Source organism: Elgaria multicarinata, chromosome 2, assembly GCF_023053635.1.
Source record: "Elgaria multicarinata webbii isolate HBS135686 ecotype San Diego chromosome 2, rElgMul1.1.pri, whole genome shotgun sequence".
NCBI classification, from domain to species: Eukaryota; Metazoa; Chordata; class Lepidosauria; order Squamata; family Anguidae; genus Elgaria; species Elgaria multicarinata.
In genome coordinates this window covers 5,652,660-5,670,733 of record NC_086172.1, presented here as the reverse complement: position 1 = coordinate 5,670,733, position 18,074 = coordinate 5,652,660, and the positions used below count along the sequence as shown (strand labels likewise).

At 44.8% G+C, this 18,074-nt stretch overlaps 1 protein-coding gene across 1 annotated transcript; it reads right to left on the bottom strand.

Annotated features, from left to right (window-relative positions):
• Positions 1–12,072: 12,072 nt before the first annotated feature.
• Positions 12,073–17,593, bottom strand: LOC134391936 (interleukin-17A-like). The gene is made up of 3 exons (XM_063115858.1): positions 17,567–17,593; positions 14,015–14,250; positions 12,073–12,340 (listed from the first exon to the last, which is right to left on the bottom strand). The coding sequence occupies exons 1-3, from the start codon at positions 17,591–17,593 to the stop codon at positions 12,073–12,075; spliced, it is 531 nt and encodes a 176-aa protein (XP_062971928.1).
• Between the last annotated feature and the right edge of the window lie 481 nt (positions 17,594–18,074).

Below are 18,074 nucleotides of genomic sequence, written 5' to 3'. Positions count from 1 at the left end.
TCCAGGAAGGATTGGAACCACTTGCAAAATTGTACCCATCCTAGCAAAGCAATCCGGAAAGATATTATGGGCAATGGTATTTTTATTTATTTATTTATTTATTACATTTCTATACCGCCCAATACCCAGAGCTCTCTGGGCGGTTCACAAATGTTACTGAGAGGCCCAGACAAATCAACATGGGTATACTTCCCCTCTCCACCTCTGGGTGATTGTCATCCACCAGGACAGAAAGTAGCCTTAATTTCAATACGTGTATATAAACCAGACCCAAAAGGACTGAGATAATCAGTATCATCCAGAGATGGGCCATTACCATGCATAAGAGCAGCTTGGCTCAAGTAGAAATTATTTAAATATGGCATTTAATGAGGACTTCTTTAGGAGTAACATTTTTTATTATTTATTTATTTATTTATTGCATTTCTATGCCACCCAATAGCCGAAGCTCTCTGGGCGGTTCACAAAATTAAGACAATTCAAGTAGAATAATAGAATCATAGAACAGCAGAGTTGGAAGGGGCCTACAAGGCCATCGAGTCCAACCCCCTGCTCAATGCAGGAATCCACCCTAAAGCATCCTTGACAGATGGTTGTCCAGCTGCCTCTTGATGGCCTCTAGTGTGGGAGAGCCCACAACCTCCCTAGGTAACTGATTCCATTGTCGTACTGCTCTAACTGTCAGGAAGTTTTTTCCTGATGTCCAGCTGGAATCTGGCTTCCTTTAACTTGAGTACATTGCTTAATGCTTGCCATTTTTATTTATTTTCCACTGCCTTTTGGAAAACCATAGTTACTTTAGAAAGTAAAGCCCAAAAGCTTAGAAATAAGCAGCAAAAAGCACAATTTGCTTCTCTTTCTTTTCCCTTCCTTTAGAAAATATTTGTAAGTATGAACAACTTTTTCAAATTGTTTTGGAACTGTCATGGTTGTCTTTCCTACTGAAATCTCTCCTCCCGATATTGTGAAATCCAAAATGGCAGTTCTGCAGGTGCCAGAGGCTTGCTTTTAAAGGAGGGTATCATAGAATCATAGAATAGCAGAGTTGGAAGGAGCCTACAAGGCCATCGAGTCCAACCCCCTGCTCAATGCAAGAATCCACCCTAAAGCAGCCCTGACAGATGGTTGTCCAGCTGCCTCTTGAAGGCCTCTAGTGTGGGAGAGCCCACAACCTCACCAGGCAACTGATTCCATTGTCGTACTGCTCTAACAGTGAGGAAGTTTTTCCTGATGTCCAGCTGGAATCTGGCTTCCTTTAACTTGAGCCCATTATTCCGTGTCGTGCACTCTGGGAGGATCGAGAAGAGATCCTGGCCCTCCTCTGTGTAACAACCTTTTAAGTACTTGAAGAGTGCTATCATGTCTCCCCTCAATCTTCTCTTCTCCAGGCTAAACATGCCCAGTTCTTTCAGTCTCTGTTCATAGGGCTTTTTTCCCAGACCCCTGATCATCCTGGTTGCCCTCCTCTGAACACGCTCCAGCTTGTCTGCGTATACCACACATAGAGAATCTCAAGCCATTTCTGGCTCTCAAGCCAAGATCGACATTACCAATGTGTACCAGGGCCTCTACATCCTACCTCACAGGAGAGGGAATCTCTAAAGGAGACAACCTGAGCAAGCTGTAAAGCTCCCTTGTCCCTTGTTGCAGGGGCAGCATTGACTTCTAAGGGCTCCGGCAGGGCAACCCCTCTCTCCACTTTGCCAAAACAGGTGTTGTGCCCACGCTTGTTTCTTTTGGCATTCACACATGCTGGCAAACTGACATGACACACTTGTATCAGTGAGACTTCTTTTTATTGAGGAAATCTCATGTTAAAAGGTTTAATGGTTACACGCTCTAAAAATACTCTTAAAGCTGAATGATGGTCAGAACGCTTTAGGCTCTATGCTTCAGGCAATCACAAAGGGAATTCTTGAAAGGCTTAACAAACCATCTCAAGGGAGCTAGTCCAAACGAAGGTAACTCAGGGAATGTGGTGAATGCCTAAACAAGATCACAGAGAGGGCAAAATCCTTAGCACAGGAGCCCCATGGTTTCTGCTTTAGCACTGGCAACTCCCTACCACCTGAGTCTGGCAGAGAAAGACGACGCAGCAATCAAACCCAGCCTGCCGAATGCTGAGCTGACCAAGGAAGGTAAACTCTCAGGCACCAACACATAAACCACAGCAAGTACAAGTTCAATCTATGAAAAGCCTCGCAGTACTTTTCATGGCACAGTCCTTAGATATTTAAAGTCCCAATAGCAGAGTCTATGCGAAGAGCGCTTTCAAAGTCTCCAGCGGAGATGGGTGTAAGCAGGAGGGATTTCAGGCATGTCGGAAGATGAAACTGAGCAAAGCAGTTTAGCTTTTTTGCCCTGCTCATAAGCCTATTCAAAGCCACTTGACAGACAGGTCCTCTGACCTGTAAACTAGGGCTGTGCAGGGACCCTCCAATCCGCCTCAGAGGCCGATCCGGAGCCCCCGAAGCAGCCCCGATCTGCCTCAGAGCTGCCTCAGGGGTTCCCAACCCACCTCGGTGCCGAAGCCAAGGTGAAATTCGGGCCCTCTGAGGCTACTCAGAGTTTTCTGGGTGCCAGCTGCACAGCCGGCACCCAGAAAACTGTCCCCACTTACCTGGTGCCTCCGCCGCCAGCCACCACATCTGGCGGAGGCACCAGGTAAGCCCCCTTCCCCACTTACTGCTCCACTGTTCGCCACCGCCATCTTTGCATCCAGCGGCTTCCACTGCCACTGATGCATAAGACCAGAAGTAGGCCTTGCAGCCTACTTCCCATCTTATGCATCAGTGGCAGTGGAAGCCACCAAACGCAAAGGTGGCAGCAGAGCGGGTAAGCCCCCCTCCCCCCCTTACCCCACTTACCTGACTCTGCCATCCACCTCTACCCTTGCGTCTGGTGGCTTCCATTGCCGCCAACACATAAGACCGGAAGTAAGCCGCACAGCCTACTTCCTGTCTTATGTGTCAGTGGCAGTGGAAGCCGCTGGATGCAAGGGCGATGGAGGCAGATAAGGAGACTGAGGGGGCACCTCCGAAGCACCTAGGTGGCCCAAAGCTCCAGAGCCAATTGGCCTTTGGCCACCTCAGACTTTGCCCGAACCAGTTCGGATCCGGTTTGGGAGGGTCCAAATCAACCCAATCCACTTCAGATTTGGAGTTCAGATCCAAGGTGGTGCACAACCCTACTGCAAACCATGCTCACATGCCAACAGGGCAGGACTGCATAACCTACTAAGGTGACGTTACTCCTTCAATAAGTAGGCCCCTACCTTTCCAAAACACTCTCAAGTTTCCAGAGAACAAGCAGCTTCAACGTCGAGACATGGAGTGAGCAAGCTACTCCTGTGGGAACTTCTGACTGAAGACACAACTCAGAGATGGCTGTAGCTGAGCCCTGAGAGGCTGCTGTGCCACACAGAGCCTTTTTAAGAGTCCAGTTTTGCTGCAGGCAGAGGCGGCTGGTGGTGGAGTTTTTTTAAAAAAATCAAGAGTCACCAGATGCAACCAAGCTATAAGCTGTTGCCCTACCCCCAGCCATAGGGTACAAGTGCACAGCCTGGCTGGACCGTTAGAGACTTTAGCAGAGAGAGCGGGGGCGGGGATCATTTGAGGCTGGAAATGTTGGCAGGCTGGCATAAGGCAGAGAGAGGCTGAAGGCAGCCCAGATGCACCTGTAGCTTGGCCCTCAGGCTGGCTTGCCACCCAGAGTGTTTTAAGAGTGCATCAGAGTTGTGCAAGAGGAGAGGAGGTGGAGGCGGCTGGTGGGAGAGGTTTTTAAAGTAAGAGTCACCGGACATGACCAAGCAATAAGCTGCAATAAGCAATATCCCCAGTCACAAGTGCACAGCCCAGCTGGACTGTCGGGAGACTTTGGAAGAGAGAGAGAGAGATTGTTTGAGGCTGGAGGCTTTGGTTTGGCTGCAGTGACTTAGAGAGAGAGACAACAGAAGCTGCACAGACAACCCGGAGACACCTGTTGTAACTTAGCCCCATGGTGCTGGCATGAAACGCAGGGCATTAGGAGGAGGGTCTCAGAGTCACGTGTTTGTGCAGGAAGTAGAGAGGAGTCCAAAGTCTGGATGTGCCAAGTGGTGCCAACACACAAGCCTTGAGAAGCTAATGTATATAAGTGAGACATGTGAATGGGCAAAGTAGTGTTCACTGCCACAACACCCACCCTAATGTTAGAGCAGAGAAAGTTGTGACAATCATACACAAATGTTTTAAAAACTGAAATTTAAAAATAAAAAAGCCAGCCAGCAGCAAACCCCATTAACAGCAGCAGCCAATGATGTTGTCCTCCTTTTTGGTTTCCAAAATATGGTCACCCTACATATGAGGAAGAAACAGGTTTCCTTCAGCCCCTTCCCTTGGGGCTTCTAAGAGGTTAGCCTGCCATCCCTACAGCCCCTTTAAGCAGGGTTTCCCCCCTTCCTGTGGATGGTTACCTAAGCAGGGCTTTGGATCCTACGTACCCCTTCCTGACGCTGCTACCCAGGAAGTGCTTTGCAGAGGTGCTGAATGTAGGGCAGGCTGGTTTAGCATGTCAACCACACACACGTAGGAGGGGAGGAAAACCAGATGCGTTCTTATTTAATGTACTTGCTGGTAGAACAAAAAACAAAAATGGGCCACATTTTAAAGGTCTGGGTTGATTTTAGAAGTACCCATTCATAGTTGCATTTGGGCAGACATTCCCGGAAGTAGCTCAAGATGCGGTTTTTCACAGTCATGAGTGATAGGTAATAAGAATTCATTTTGTGACCCGTGGCTGATTATAACCACAAGCTACAAATTGTAACTGTGTTAGTTTGGCTGGGAGTGATTCTTGGATGAGTGGAGTGTATGTGTTGAACGGTTGAGGGTATCTTTGAATGGTGGGTGGGTGTTGAGAGTGGGGGGTTCTGGTGTAGGAAGGATGTGTTTGGGAAACTCTGATCCAGGGACCCAGGGAAGGGGTGCCACTATTCCAATGACTTGGGGCAGAAGGAGGTATGACAGGAGGAGGGGGTTGGGACAGCAAAGAATGGGTCGCAGGAGTCTGTGCATTCTACTGCCCTTCTTTAGCTCTCATGTACCTGGCAGCTCATCTACTCATCACTCCTGTTTTGCAGAGCTGCTATTTAATGCTAAGTCATTCTGCAATAAGACCACACTCATTCATGATTTAATCGTGGATGAGAAGGCCAACCTGGTGTGTATTACTGAAACTTGGGTGGGTGAGCTGGGTGGGGTTGATCTGATTCAGCTCTGCCCACCTAAATACTCAGTGCAGCACCAATATAGATTGGAGAGCCAGGGTTGGGGGAAGAGTCACCATATTCATAGAACTTCCATCTCTATCACCAGGAAACCACTCCACCTTGGAACAGGCCTTGAGGGATGCTGCTCGTGTATCACCCACCCTGCTACCCAGCACCCTCCCTTCCTGAGAGCTTCATCCCACGTACCTGTTTCCCTTGAATTATCCCCTACAGCGCTAAGCTGTCGCCGTTGTTGTTGCTACCGGGTGGCTAGATCCTTTGCATACCAGGAAATGGGTTTAAGGGGGGAAATGTAAAACAAAATCATAAAAAACCAAAGGATGACTGAATCCGATTCAAATTTGGCATGCTTAATGCTCTCCTTAATATCTATTACTGTGCCAATTTTGATGTCTTTATCTTTAAAGCTTACACAGATGTAAGCATTTGTTTAATTTTTCTTCAAATCCTGCTCCTGCGTTCCAGTGGCCGCTCGGAAAACAACAAATGGTACGCTCGAAAACTAGTAGCAAAATATTGTGCTTCTTTTGGTTAAGAAGCGCAATTAAAGCAGGATGCATGGGAGCACTTCACAATAAAAGCAGATTATAAGCTGGAAAACTTCGGAATCCTTTGCATGCAATTCGCAGTGATTGCACAGTATAACGCTGGTGTGATGAAGCTCTGAGCTGGCAAAAGCAATCTCAAGTGTGATGTTGCAAGAATCCAAGACGGTGGGTCTGGATTATTTCAACTTCCATGCTGAACTTGTCTTTGGAGATCCAGCACAGGACTTCATGGCTTCCATGACAACAATGGAGCTGTCTCAGTTTGTCATTGTCCCAACACATGAAGCTGGGAATACTTCTGATTTGGTTTTTGCTCCAACTTATGAGATGGGTAGTCTGATTGGGTGGGTGGGTGGGTGTCCAAGTAACCCCATTGTCAGACCATTTCCTAGGGGGGATCCGCACGTCGCTCCCAGAGCGCTTCTATGCGATCCCAGTGCACCCCGAAAACGATAGTCTGACTTCCCTGTAAAAGAAACGAGGAAGAGCCGTCCATGCCGCCGCCGCCAACGACGACGAGGAGAGCTCCCCTCCGGCGAGGAGAGCTCGGCAAAAGAAGGAGGGGTGAAGAGCGGAAGAAGCTCTCCACCCCTCCTTCTTTTGCCGAGCTCTCCTCGCCGGGGGAGAGCTCTCCTCGTCATCGGCGGCGGCGGCATGGACGGCTTTCCTCGTTTCTTTTACAGGGAAGTCAGACTATCGTTTTTGGGGTGCACTGGGATCGCATAGAAGCGCTCTGGGAGCGACGTGCGGATCCCCCCCTGGTGAGATTTGAATGCATGGCAGGAGTGAGGGACCCATTTGGATGGTCTGCTCCAGGAGACTGATGGAATCCAACAGATTTCTGAATACTCTTGGGAAGTTTCCTGTGGAAACTGTGAGACGTGCTGTTTTAAGAATATGGAATAAATATAAACCAAGGTGCTGTCAGAAAATGCCACTTTGAGTATCAGCACAGGAGGCTATTCATGGAAGGGAATTCACAAATTTGCATAAATGGTTGACATATAATGATGTATTAGAAATGTCACAAGATGAATATGTTAAAATCAAGGGAGGAACTGCTGAAAAAAGGTTATACATGTCAATGGTTTTCTTATGTACAAATTATGGAAAGGTTTAAAATAGACAAAAAGAATTGTGGGTGTGGCACCCTGACTGTGGAATGAGCTCCCTAAAGAGGTTCGCCTGGCACCTACACTATATTCTTTTAGACACCAGTGAAGACCGTTTTATTTTCTTAGCATTTTAACAGTCTATCAAATTAATTTTAACTTTGCTGTTTTAAATTTGTATTTTAAATTGGCATTAATTTTCTGCATTGCTGCTTGATTGTAACCTGGCTGTGTTTTATATTGTATTTTATATTACGCCTTTATACTGTTTGTTTTATATTTTGAATGGTTTCTATGGTTTTAAATTTTGTAAACCGCCCAAAGAGCTTCGGCTATTGGGCAGTATAAAAATGCAATCTATCAATCAATCAGGAGACTGTAGTACAACTACTCCTGAAGAAGCCCACCCTGGACCCAATGGTATTAGACAACTCCTGCCCACTCACAATCACTCCCTTTCTAGGGAAGGTTCTTGAAAAGGTTGTGATGGAGCAACTGCAGACACTCTTGGAGGATACTGATTATCTAGACCCATTCCAGTCTGGGTTCTGATCTGGTTATGGAACTGAGTCAGCCTTGGTCACCCTGATGGATGATCTTTGGTCACCATAATGGTTGTGCAACCCTGTTAATTCTGCTCAACCTCCATTGGCTTTTGCGACCATTGACCATGGTATCCTCCTGTATCGATTCCATGGGATGGGCAGCAGCAGCACGGTCGTGTAACCTATAGCACCCACTTAGGAGCCAAATTCAATAATATCATGCAGTAAGTTTATTGATAAAAACCACAAGAGAAAAATGACACTTGTCCTTAGCAAAAAGTACTGAATGACTGCAACAGGGATAAGGAAATCAATATAAATGGCACCAGCAGTTACAACTTGATTGCTGCGTCGACAAATACGTGTACAATTTTTTTTATTATGTTAAAAGAATTAAAAACGAATCCCCGTGAGTCATTTGTGTTCTGGAAGGGCTTATTGCCTAAACTCAGAGAAGTAGTCCAAACTATTATTTTGCAGCATAACTCGAATGAACCTTACAGAAGCAACAAGTAAGACTCATGCTAGCCTGCAGCCAACCACCCAACATGAAACTCCTACTACTCAGAGGAAACTGAATAACTAAAGAACGCTGCAACTCAGGCATAAGGACATGCAGCAAGCCCATGGATCCATTGCCCTTTAACTAGCACTGACAATATTGTCAAAGGTCACCAATTACATTCAGGATCTATACTTGTACTTCTACTGATGTTATATCTATGATATTTTGTCAACGGTTTTGCCAGGAGCATTCTACATCAGCCGCACCACATCATGTTCCAAAAATAAGATTAACTGCCACATCTTTTACAAGCAGCAGAAAAATGTAGTTAAATTTTTCAACTTTGTGGTCTGTTCCATTAAGGAACTGAAAGTAGTAACCATCAAATAAATCAGTGCAGGTAGATAGATGGGATCTTAGGTGGCAGAGCAAGAACTCATTCAAAAATGTTGTATAGGTGAACACTCAAAATTACTTGCTTTCCCACTAGAGAAAGCAATTGTTCCTCTTAGGTGTTCAATTAGCACAGCAATGTGGTATAACTCAGGGGTGGGCAATTCACCTGAGGGCTGCATTCCAAAATGGGAAGGGTCTGGGATGGGGGAGGCATCCCAGTGGTGAGTGGGGCCAGAAATGTGCAGAACCAAAGTTAAAGTGGGTGGGGCCAAATTTGATTTTTACGGATTTAGAGCGCCTTCACACAGGGGAAAAGCACATTTGCTTACCATCACTTCTCCAACCACATGTTTGTCCCTCATTACTTCCTCTTTTGAAAGAAGAAGTAAACAATGTGCACTTGGCCCATTCAGTGGTCCGTTTTGAGCCCGCTGCTTCTCCTGCACACAGGAGGAGAGAGCGGCAACTTCCATCTTTAAAAATAAGTCTGACCTACTGGGGTGTTTTTTGGACGGGCGAAGAAGGCTAGAGGGGGCAGGAGGCAGACAACGTCGTGAGAGGGACCCACAAAAATCCATGAGTGCCCAGTAACGAGTATGCAATAAAATGCTCATCTGATGGAGCTCTTAAAGTAGAATGTAAGAGTCTTCTGAGTGTGGCCTCCACCTCCCCTTCCAGCCACCTCATCTTATGCCACAGCAACAAGCCTGTGTACTCAGAAGTAAGCTTGGACAACAATGTGAAAATCCTCCCCTTTGCAGCGGCAGTGAGTGCCCTAACCCCCTTTTCCATTTTTATTAAGTCTTGAAAAAATAAGCAGTGTCTCAGAGCACAGAAGCCAGGAACAAAACCCTACGCCTCTGGAATTCACCACTTCAAGGGAATTCTGTCTGCATGCTTCTTTTTTAAAAAAAAAAAAGAGGGGGAGAGCTATGGAAACAAATGGGTGAACATGCATGCATGTATTCAAAGAATCTTTTCAGTCCCATCCTTGAATTAGTTGGGGGGTGGGGGTGGGGAGTTTAGACAATGTGCAAAATTCTGCATCTCAGAATATTCACAGATCAAAAGTCCCTCCATGAAAAGCTGTAGGGTAATAGAAATAGCTCATCCTGTGCAGACACTGGAGTTTGCACGCCCCTTTCCATATGCTGAAAGAATGTACAAATAGGGTGCAAAATCAGCTCCATCCCCTGCTTCTGACATGTCAAAAAAGACCATAAAAGAAAAAAGAAAAGCCCACTGGTCAATTTGCTGAATGATACAGAAGCTTAGAATGGGCTGAAAAGAGGGTGTGTCAATGGACTCAATGGAAACTGGGTTTGTTTTTTTCTTTTAACATTTCCACACATGAATGGCCCTGTTCAGACAACACACTAAACCAGAGCTTTCCAAACTGTGTGTCGCGACACGTTAGTGTGTCAGCTGCAGTGTGTAGGTGTGTCACACGAATGTAACGAGAAACCTCTGAGTCTATGTGAAATAAGCAATACCAACTTGCCTGCATTTTTATGCAGCAAAGGTGCCGATTAGTATGGTGCACTAGTATATTCCCCTTCCGGCGTATCCGTGTATGCAAACCACAGTTGAGGGATCATACAGGTACTGCGCATGCACAGTATGCATAATCGGGTCGAAACAGCTGATTCCGCGTCACTTCCAGTGATGCAGCTGCACCTGAAGTGAAGCATTCGAGGAATTCCATGGGTCCAGTTTTTTGATAGAACACCGTCTCAACCGCCGCTCAATCACAGCTCGACAAAATTGGTTCAATGTGAAAAGCCTTGGAAATGTATGTTACTATCTTGCAAATCATACATTTTTAAAAATATAAATGAAAGGTTTTCATGAGATATGTTGTGTCCCCATACATTTCATTATTACAATTTATGTATGTGTCCGTATCTCTTATAAGGGGTTAGTTTAACCTCCGGTTTGCTAGTAAAACTGAATTACAGTGTCGCGAAATGATGCATGTCTAAAAAGTGTGTCACCAACATGAAAAGTTTGGAAAGCTCTGCACTAAACCATGCTTCTTAACCACAAAATGGTTAACAGAATGTATTCCATTCACCATTTTGTGGTTAAGAAGCATGGTTTAGCATGTTGTGTGAATGGGGCCATTGTGTGTGTGGAATTTCAGAGGGAAATAAGTGGGAGGAAGCTAAAATGGAATGGCATGGTCCCAATCCAGATCAGGACGGCACACACTTAAACAAAAGTAAAGAAAAATAGCAGCGTCAACTACACTGACATAATTAGTAGAATGTGTTGTTTGGCCCTATGGGAAAGACACATAGGAAATAGTAGATGGATTCTGTGTGAAGTCACTGGATGTTTTAGAGGGAACATATCACGAGCCTTAGGGTCAGGAGATGCTATTCGTTAAATGAAAGCAATGAGGAGGACTGGATTTCCATTGAGTCATCTCCTTCCTTAGAGGTGTTCGGGTCCCCATTAGGGAGACATTTAGCAAGGGCAATTTGGCTGCTGCACAGGTGCTTAGTGGAGTTCTGTGGGGTGCAGAAAGGTGAGGAGTTCTGAATTTCATGAGCTTCTACTCACTTATGGCTGTCAAGAGACAGGAGACCCTCAAACTGTTAGCTACTCATAATTCTCTACATAAGACCCTGGCCTGTCGGTGCTATTATAATACAACAGTCAATTATCTTAATTATTTCACCACCAATAAAGACAGCCATTTAGGGGGGCGGAATGACTATGTGAACACACAGCTCAATATTAACATTTTTATTCATTGTATAAGTTACTGAATAAATACAAATAGGCTCTAATGTTCTCTTGCTAATGCATAAATATAAATAAATAGTACTTATAAATACAGATAAAAGCATATCTACTTCTCATTGAGTTGCACACTTTATATGCATTGCTAATATCAAGACATAAATCATAGAAATCGATAAGAATAGCCAACAGCGTGGTGCGAAGGATACCAAACTCAGTACAAGGCAGGTGATGTCTGTACTTTTGTTAGCTAAAGGGGTGTTGGGGGAGGGGCAGGTTCAATCGGGAGAGATTGTTGTGGGTTGAGGACAGTGGGAAGACTCCAGCCATGAGCATCCGTGTGTGGCCAGCCCTGCTGCTGCTGACTCCGTTCCGCTCTGCAGTGCCCACCGCGTGTGGGGCAGGAATACCCCTCTTCTGAGTGCAACCTGAAATGAGCGGAAACACCCATTTCTGGAACGGGGCAGGCCAATGAAGCTTGCATAAGGGACCTCCGCTGACCTGCCCTGTTCCAAAAACAAGTGTTTCCACTCGTTTCAAGGCTTCTCCTGGAAACACTAAATTTCCATTGCGTAAGCGGTGGATGTTGCCTGCACAACGGATTCGGCAGGGCTGAATGCATGCAGAACAGAAATAGCAGTGGGCCTCATGCACGGATGGGCAGCATTGGATACTGCCCTGTAGAAGCGTGAACCTGAAAACCCCTTTTTAAAAATCCAGATCAATAGTTTTCATTTCCAGCATTGTCTTCGAACATTTAAATAATTTGAAGCCATTTAAGTTTTAAACTTGAATTATCCAATAAGAGAACTGAATAAACATTTCTTTAACCCTAACAGTGTCCATATTTCTGTTAATCCCTGGGACAGCATTTTTATTTTCAATCATCCAAGCATACGATTTATATGCGGTTTGCGTCATCCTGTTATTGATCATTTTCTCCCATTGGTTAGTTCCCCACAGATTTGCCACTCTTCTTAGAATAGGCGTTGGTACTAGCACTGACACAGGTGCAACCAACAGTAACCATCTGTTTCTCCAACCAGTAGGCTTGCTGGCAACCCATCAGCCTCCGCTTGAGGACCAATATCTCTTGTTGAATGGGAACAGAGTTCAAGCTGTAATTTAAAATCCGCCCTTTGGGGTCCAGACAGGCAGAATAGCGGCAGCTAGCTTCATAAATCACGTGGGGAAACCTGTTGGGATCCTCGTTAATACTGTAAATTAACACACAAAAGGGAGGATAAGGTGCAGTTAATAAGAGGGCAGAACTGTTAGTTCATCAGAATACATGGAACCTTGAAATGAAACATTGAAAACTGACCCCCTGCAGTGAAGGGGGTTGGGGAGAGTCAGATAATGCTAGCTACCAAGGGTAGTTGTTCATAAATAACCATTCAACCTCCTATGCTTGTATATGTGAAGACATACGGGTGTCAGAGATTCTTCCCAGCATTTAGAAAATCAAATATAAAATACACAACGTCATGATGAACACCTCTCAAAACATCTGGTCCTCTTCACCATTGAATAAGATTCTAGCTATGGATCTTGGCCAAAAATAAAGAGGAATGGCTGATCAATGGTAAGTTTCATAAGGAAAATGTTTGGCCTGCTTCTACACTTTCACATACTCAAGCATCACACATCCCAATTCTCCTGTCATGCCTCCTGAGTCAAGAAAGAGAGGGTGCACCTGCATCATAGAATCATAGAATCATAGAATAGCAGAGTTGGAAGGGGCCTACAAGGCCATCGAGTCCAACCCCCTGCTCAATGCAGGAATCCACCCTAAAGTATCCCTGACAGATGGTTGTCCAGAAGGCCTCTAGTGTGGGAGAGCCCACAACCTCCCTAGGTAGCTGATTCCACCATCGCACTGCTATAACAGTCAGGAAATTTTTCCTGATGTCCAGCCGGAATCTGGCTTCCTTTAACTTGAGCCCGTTATTCCGTGTCCTGCACTCTGGGAGGATCGAGACTGGGAGGATCAGAAATTGCTTGAATTTTTTTTCTGTCATGCTATAATGTAACCTCCTATAATGCTACAATGTAATCTGTGAGTGAATCAATTGAAGCCTGCGACAGACGCAGGTAAGGGGGCGGGGGGTTGGCCTACCTCGCACCGCCGTCACCGCTGTCCATGCAGTGGCGGCAGCAGAGCCAGGTAAGGGGGCAGGGAGGAGGGAGGCTTACCTGTGTCCATCAAGGTCCGTCGCAGGCTTCAATTGAGGCCCTGGTTGAAGCCGGAAGTGAAGGCTGCGGCGTCTTCCGGCTTCAAGCTGGGGCCTCAATTGAAGCCGACGACGGACACAGGTAAGGGGGTGGGATTGTTGGCTTACCTGGCAACAGCAGCAGAGCCAGATCTCGCTCCATGGAGCGGAGCGGGGGCCGGGCGAATCAGCCCGAAGTGGATCAGGCCCGATCCAGAAGTTCCGGATCGGGCCACGAGGCGGATCGGGGGGTCCGTGCACAGCCCTAGAAGTGACACACTCATCCATGCAGCGGGTTTGGGATGCCATTAAGCGGGGGCACAGTAGAGGATGAAAACACACTGGAACGTTCTCGTAAACTGACCTAAGAGGCTCTTTATTTGAGCCCTATTGCTATTGCTGCAGTACAGCCCAGGAATGGGGCGGATCAGGAGTTCATTCTTGAACTGATCAGCTGAAATATAAGAGAGGCACAGAAGTCTCTTCCACCCTCCAATTTGGGTCCTAGAAAATCTGGCTCCTAAATAGACGCCGACAACAACATTGTGCCCTTGCTTGCAATGTTTAGCAGCCCTTGCAGGCTAGATTTTTTGAAGTGCTGATAAAGCACAGTGGATTTGTCATTTACACACTACATCATAGCCATTGCATTGAAGTCAATGAGAAGATGTACAATACCTGTAATTCCATGGAGAGAGAGATCTGTTCCTGACATCAGGCAGCAACTTGTGGGCTGGTTCTGTGTGAACAATATGTATGTTAACCCTCACACTCTCCGGTAGTTTGTTATCCTGTTGGACTGCCAATTGGGATGAGCAGTTGTCACTCATTCTCTTTGTGCGTTCCTTCTTGTTTTTTATGTGATTTCCATGGGCTAAATTTGTAACTGCAAGCATCAGCACCAGCAATCTGATCTGAAAGGAAGAATGGGTACTTTATGGATATATGATGGAATTAACCAAATGGCATAGCATATGAGTTTAGCATCCGTGTAATTTGAAACTGACAAGATGGGTTAGAATTGTCCCATGATTAATGGACATAAGTCTGAGTTAAGTGGCTTGCAATATGCTAATATTGGAGTGTAGGACCAGAGAACTTAAGGAGTTGGTTAGAGCAGTGGTTAACTTTTAAAATGAAGCTTAAATTTGATTGAAAGTAATGGCTGTGACCCTGAAGCCCTTTCTCCTAACACTATAAAATCTATAAAGTCTATAAAATCTAAAGGGGTCTCAAATGAAGCCTCTCTCATCTCACACTATTGCCCCGCTCGTGCTCTTCGCTCCTCTGATGCCATGTTTCTCGCCTGCCCAAGGGCCTCTTCTTCCCTTGCTCGGCTTCGCCCATTTTCTTCTGCTGCCCCTTACGCCTGGAACGCTCTTCCAGAACATTTGAGAACTACAAGTTCAATCGCAGCTTTTAAAGCTCAACTAAAAACTTTTCTTTTTCCTAAAGCTTTTAAAACTTGATGTTGTGCAGACTTTATACTGCTAGTTTTACCCTACCCTGTGCCTGCTTACCCTACCCTGTGCCTGTTTGCATTCTCTCCCCCTCCTTATTGTTTTACTATGACTTTATTAGATTGTAAGCCTATGCGGCAGAGTCTTGCTATTTACTGTTTTACTCTGTACAGCACCATGTACATTGATGGTGCTATATAAATAAATAATAATAATAATAATAATAAAGCCAAAATCCCATTTTCCAAAATGTGAGGGAACAATCACATCCTTTTCACAAGTCATTGAGGATTTTAATATTTTATTACATTTACATCCCATCTTTTTTCCTCTTGCAATAAACCCAAGGTGGCTTACATAGCCCTGTTTTACTCCATAGATCCTCACAACAACTCTGTGACATAGGTTAGGCTGAGAGTCAGTGACTGGCCAAAAGTCACCTGAGTGAGCTTCATGGCCAGGTGGGGACCAGAACCAGGAGCTCCTGAGTCCTACTCTGACCCCTGTTCATAAAATTGATTTATGTATCAATCATTTCACAAGACAAAATGGATCCTAAGGAAAATAGGGGAAGCTGTGAAATCCAGCTGAGAATGCATTCATTGTATATCAATTCTCTTTTGAATTTCAAAGTAGCAATGATGGGAACACACGAAAATATCTCTTAAGTCTTAACACATTATTATTATTATTATTATTATTATTATTATTATTATTTATTTATTTATATAGCACCATCAATGTACATGGTGCTGTACAGAGTAAAACAGTAAATAGCAAGACCCTGCCGCATAGGCTTACAATCTAATAAAATCATAGTAAAACAATAAGGAGGGGAAGAGAATGCAGACAGGTACAGGGTAGGGTAAGCAGGCACAGGGTAGGGAAAAACTAACAGTAGAAAGTAACAGTAGAAGTCTGCACAACATCAAGTTTTAAAAGCTTTAGGAAAAAGAAAAGTTTTTAGTTGAGCTTTAAAAGCTGTGGTTGAACTTGTAGTTCTCAAATGTTCTGGAAGAGCGTTCCAGGCGTAAGGGGCAGCAGACGAAAATGGACGAAGCCGAGCAAGGGAAGTAGAGGCCCTTGGGCAGGCGAGAAACATGGCATCAGAGGAGCGAAGAGCACGAGCAGGGCAATAGTGTGAGATGAGAGAGGAGAGATAGGAAGGAGCTAGACCGTGAAAAGCTTTGAAGGTTAACAGGAGAAGTTTATATTGGATTCTGAAGTGAATTGGAAGCCAATGAAGAGATTTCAGAAGCGGAGTAACATGGTCGGAGCGGCGAGCTAAGAAGATGATCTTTGCGGCAGAGTGGTGAACAGAAACCAACGGACTGATGTGAGAAGAAGGAAGGCCAGAGAGAAGAAGGTTGCAGTAGTCCAACCATGAAATAACCAGTGCATGAACAAGCGTCTTGGCAGAAGAGACAGACAAAAATGATCGAATCCTGGCAATATTATACAGGAAAAATCGACAAGATTTAGCTACTGCCTCAATATGAGGAATAAAGGAGAGCGAGGAGTCGAAGATAAAGCCAAGGCTACGAGCTTCCTTGACCGGAGTAATGGTAGAATATTAACCTAAGCAGGCTGGATCACAGCCTCACAAGAATTGTTCACAGCTGATCTACTGGAGGACAGTTCATCTAATAAAAGTTATGATTTCAAGGAAATGGTTGTTATTCAAATTATTCCTTTTGCTAGAGCAATGACAGATGCAAATCAACTATAGCAGCTTTTCCCAACCTGGTGCCCTCTGGATGGCTTGGACTGCAGCTCCTACACTTTTCAGCCAGCAAGACCAATCCTTCTCTGGCTGGAGGTCATGAGAGCTCCAGTCTAACACATCTGGAGGGCACCAGATTGAAGAAGCCTGTATTATAGAAATTAAATACAGGTAGCCTTAACCATGAGTGGCCTTGTGCATATTTCAAAATGAATGTCGGACTGTTTCAAGGAGTTTGGGGGAATCTTTGATCGTGTGGACCAATGGCATTTTCTGATGTTTTAAAATTGCTTTTGTGCTTTTACCTTGATACAGTTGCTTGCCCAGGGACTAACTGACTGACACTTTCTCTCTCTCTCTCTCTCGGTTCTTGATCTATCTATTAGAAATCACTGCTCTTTGTATGATTAAATTAGCATTGTATCAAACCACTACACAAAAATCACATGGGTCTGTACAGGTCAGCAAAGGGAGCAGAACATACTAGTTGCCTGCGTCGCTCTTATCAGAACTGCATGCTTTTTAAGGAGCCTTGAAGAAAACCTCATAGGCACGTATCTGAGATCCAGGATGCAACTATCCTACTTCATTCCCATATGGAAAAAGTGTCTCTGGAAAGCATCAGGAGTTACTTAAGAGTGGCAGGATCTACACTACTGCTTTATAATGGTTTATAACAGTTTTGACAACTGTTGGGGCTCCATATACAATTTTCAAACTGTTTTCAAAGTGTTATATCCTGCTAGGTGAAGATCTGGCCAGTGACATATATAGATAATCCTTAAGGCTATAAAGAAAGTCTGGCACAAATTCACTTATATAAAAAGATCTAGGTCCTATTAAATACCCAGTGGCTTCAATTTTGGGGAGCAAATAAGTAAGGGATTTTCAATACAAGAACAAATTACAAGATCAGAGCAAATGTCGCTGCTTTTTCAGCATTTACACTGCACATCTCACAAGTTAGACGCTTAGTGAAAGTACAAAGAGAGTAAATGAGGAGGGGGTTACGCAGTAATTGACAACATACATATTCAATGTACTCACCAGTGAGGGGAGGCTTTTATGAACCATGGTGTCCCTTTTTCTGTTGTGAAAGTCTCTTGCTTCACGTTCTGCACACGAGTACCAGAACCTTGAATAATGTCCCGAAGTGCAGTAGCAGCTTCCTTTTATACTGTCTTCTCTTCAGAATCACAGCCAATTTTTCCATGGCGGTGCAGGATCCGTTTTCCAGACCTCACTTGTGGGTCTGGGGCAGCTGTGGGCAGGTGTGATTTTTTTTAAAAAAAAATATATGCATACCACTTCCTCAAAGTGTTATGTGTCACACCCACAAGGGGATAACAAGGGAAATACATGAGATATGCCACCTACATAGTTGTGATTTAGACCGACTGATTTGTTTGAATAAAATACAGATGACCTGCAAGATATGTTTTATCATCTTGCTGATCAACTATTGTAAAATAGACCAGCTTAGATATATGTCATTACATTCATGATCTGTGTATAACTGGACAGATACACACCCTTTTAGGCCCCTTCCAACTCT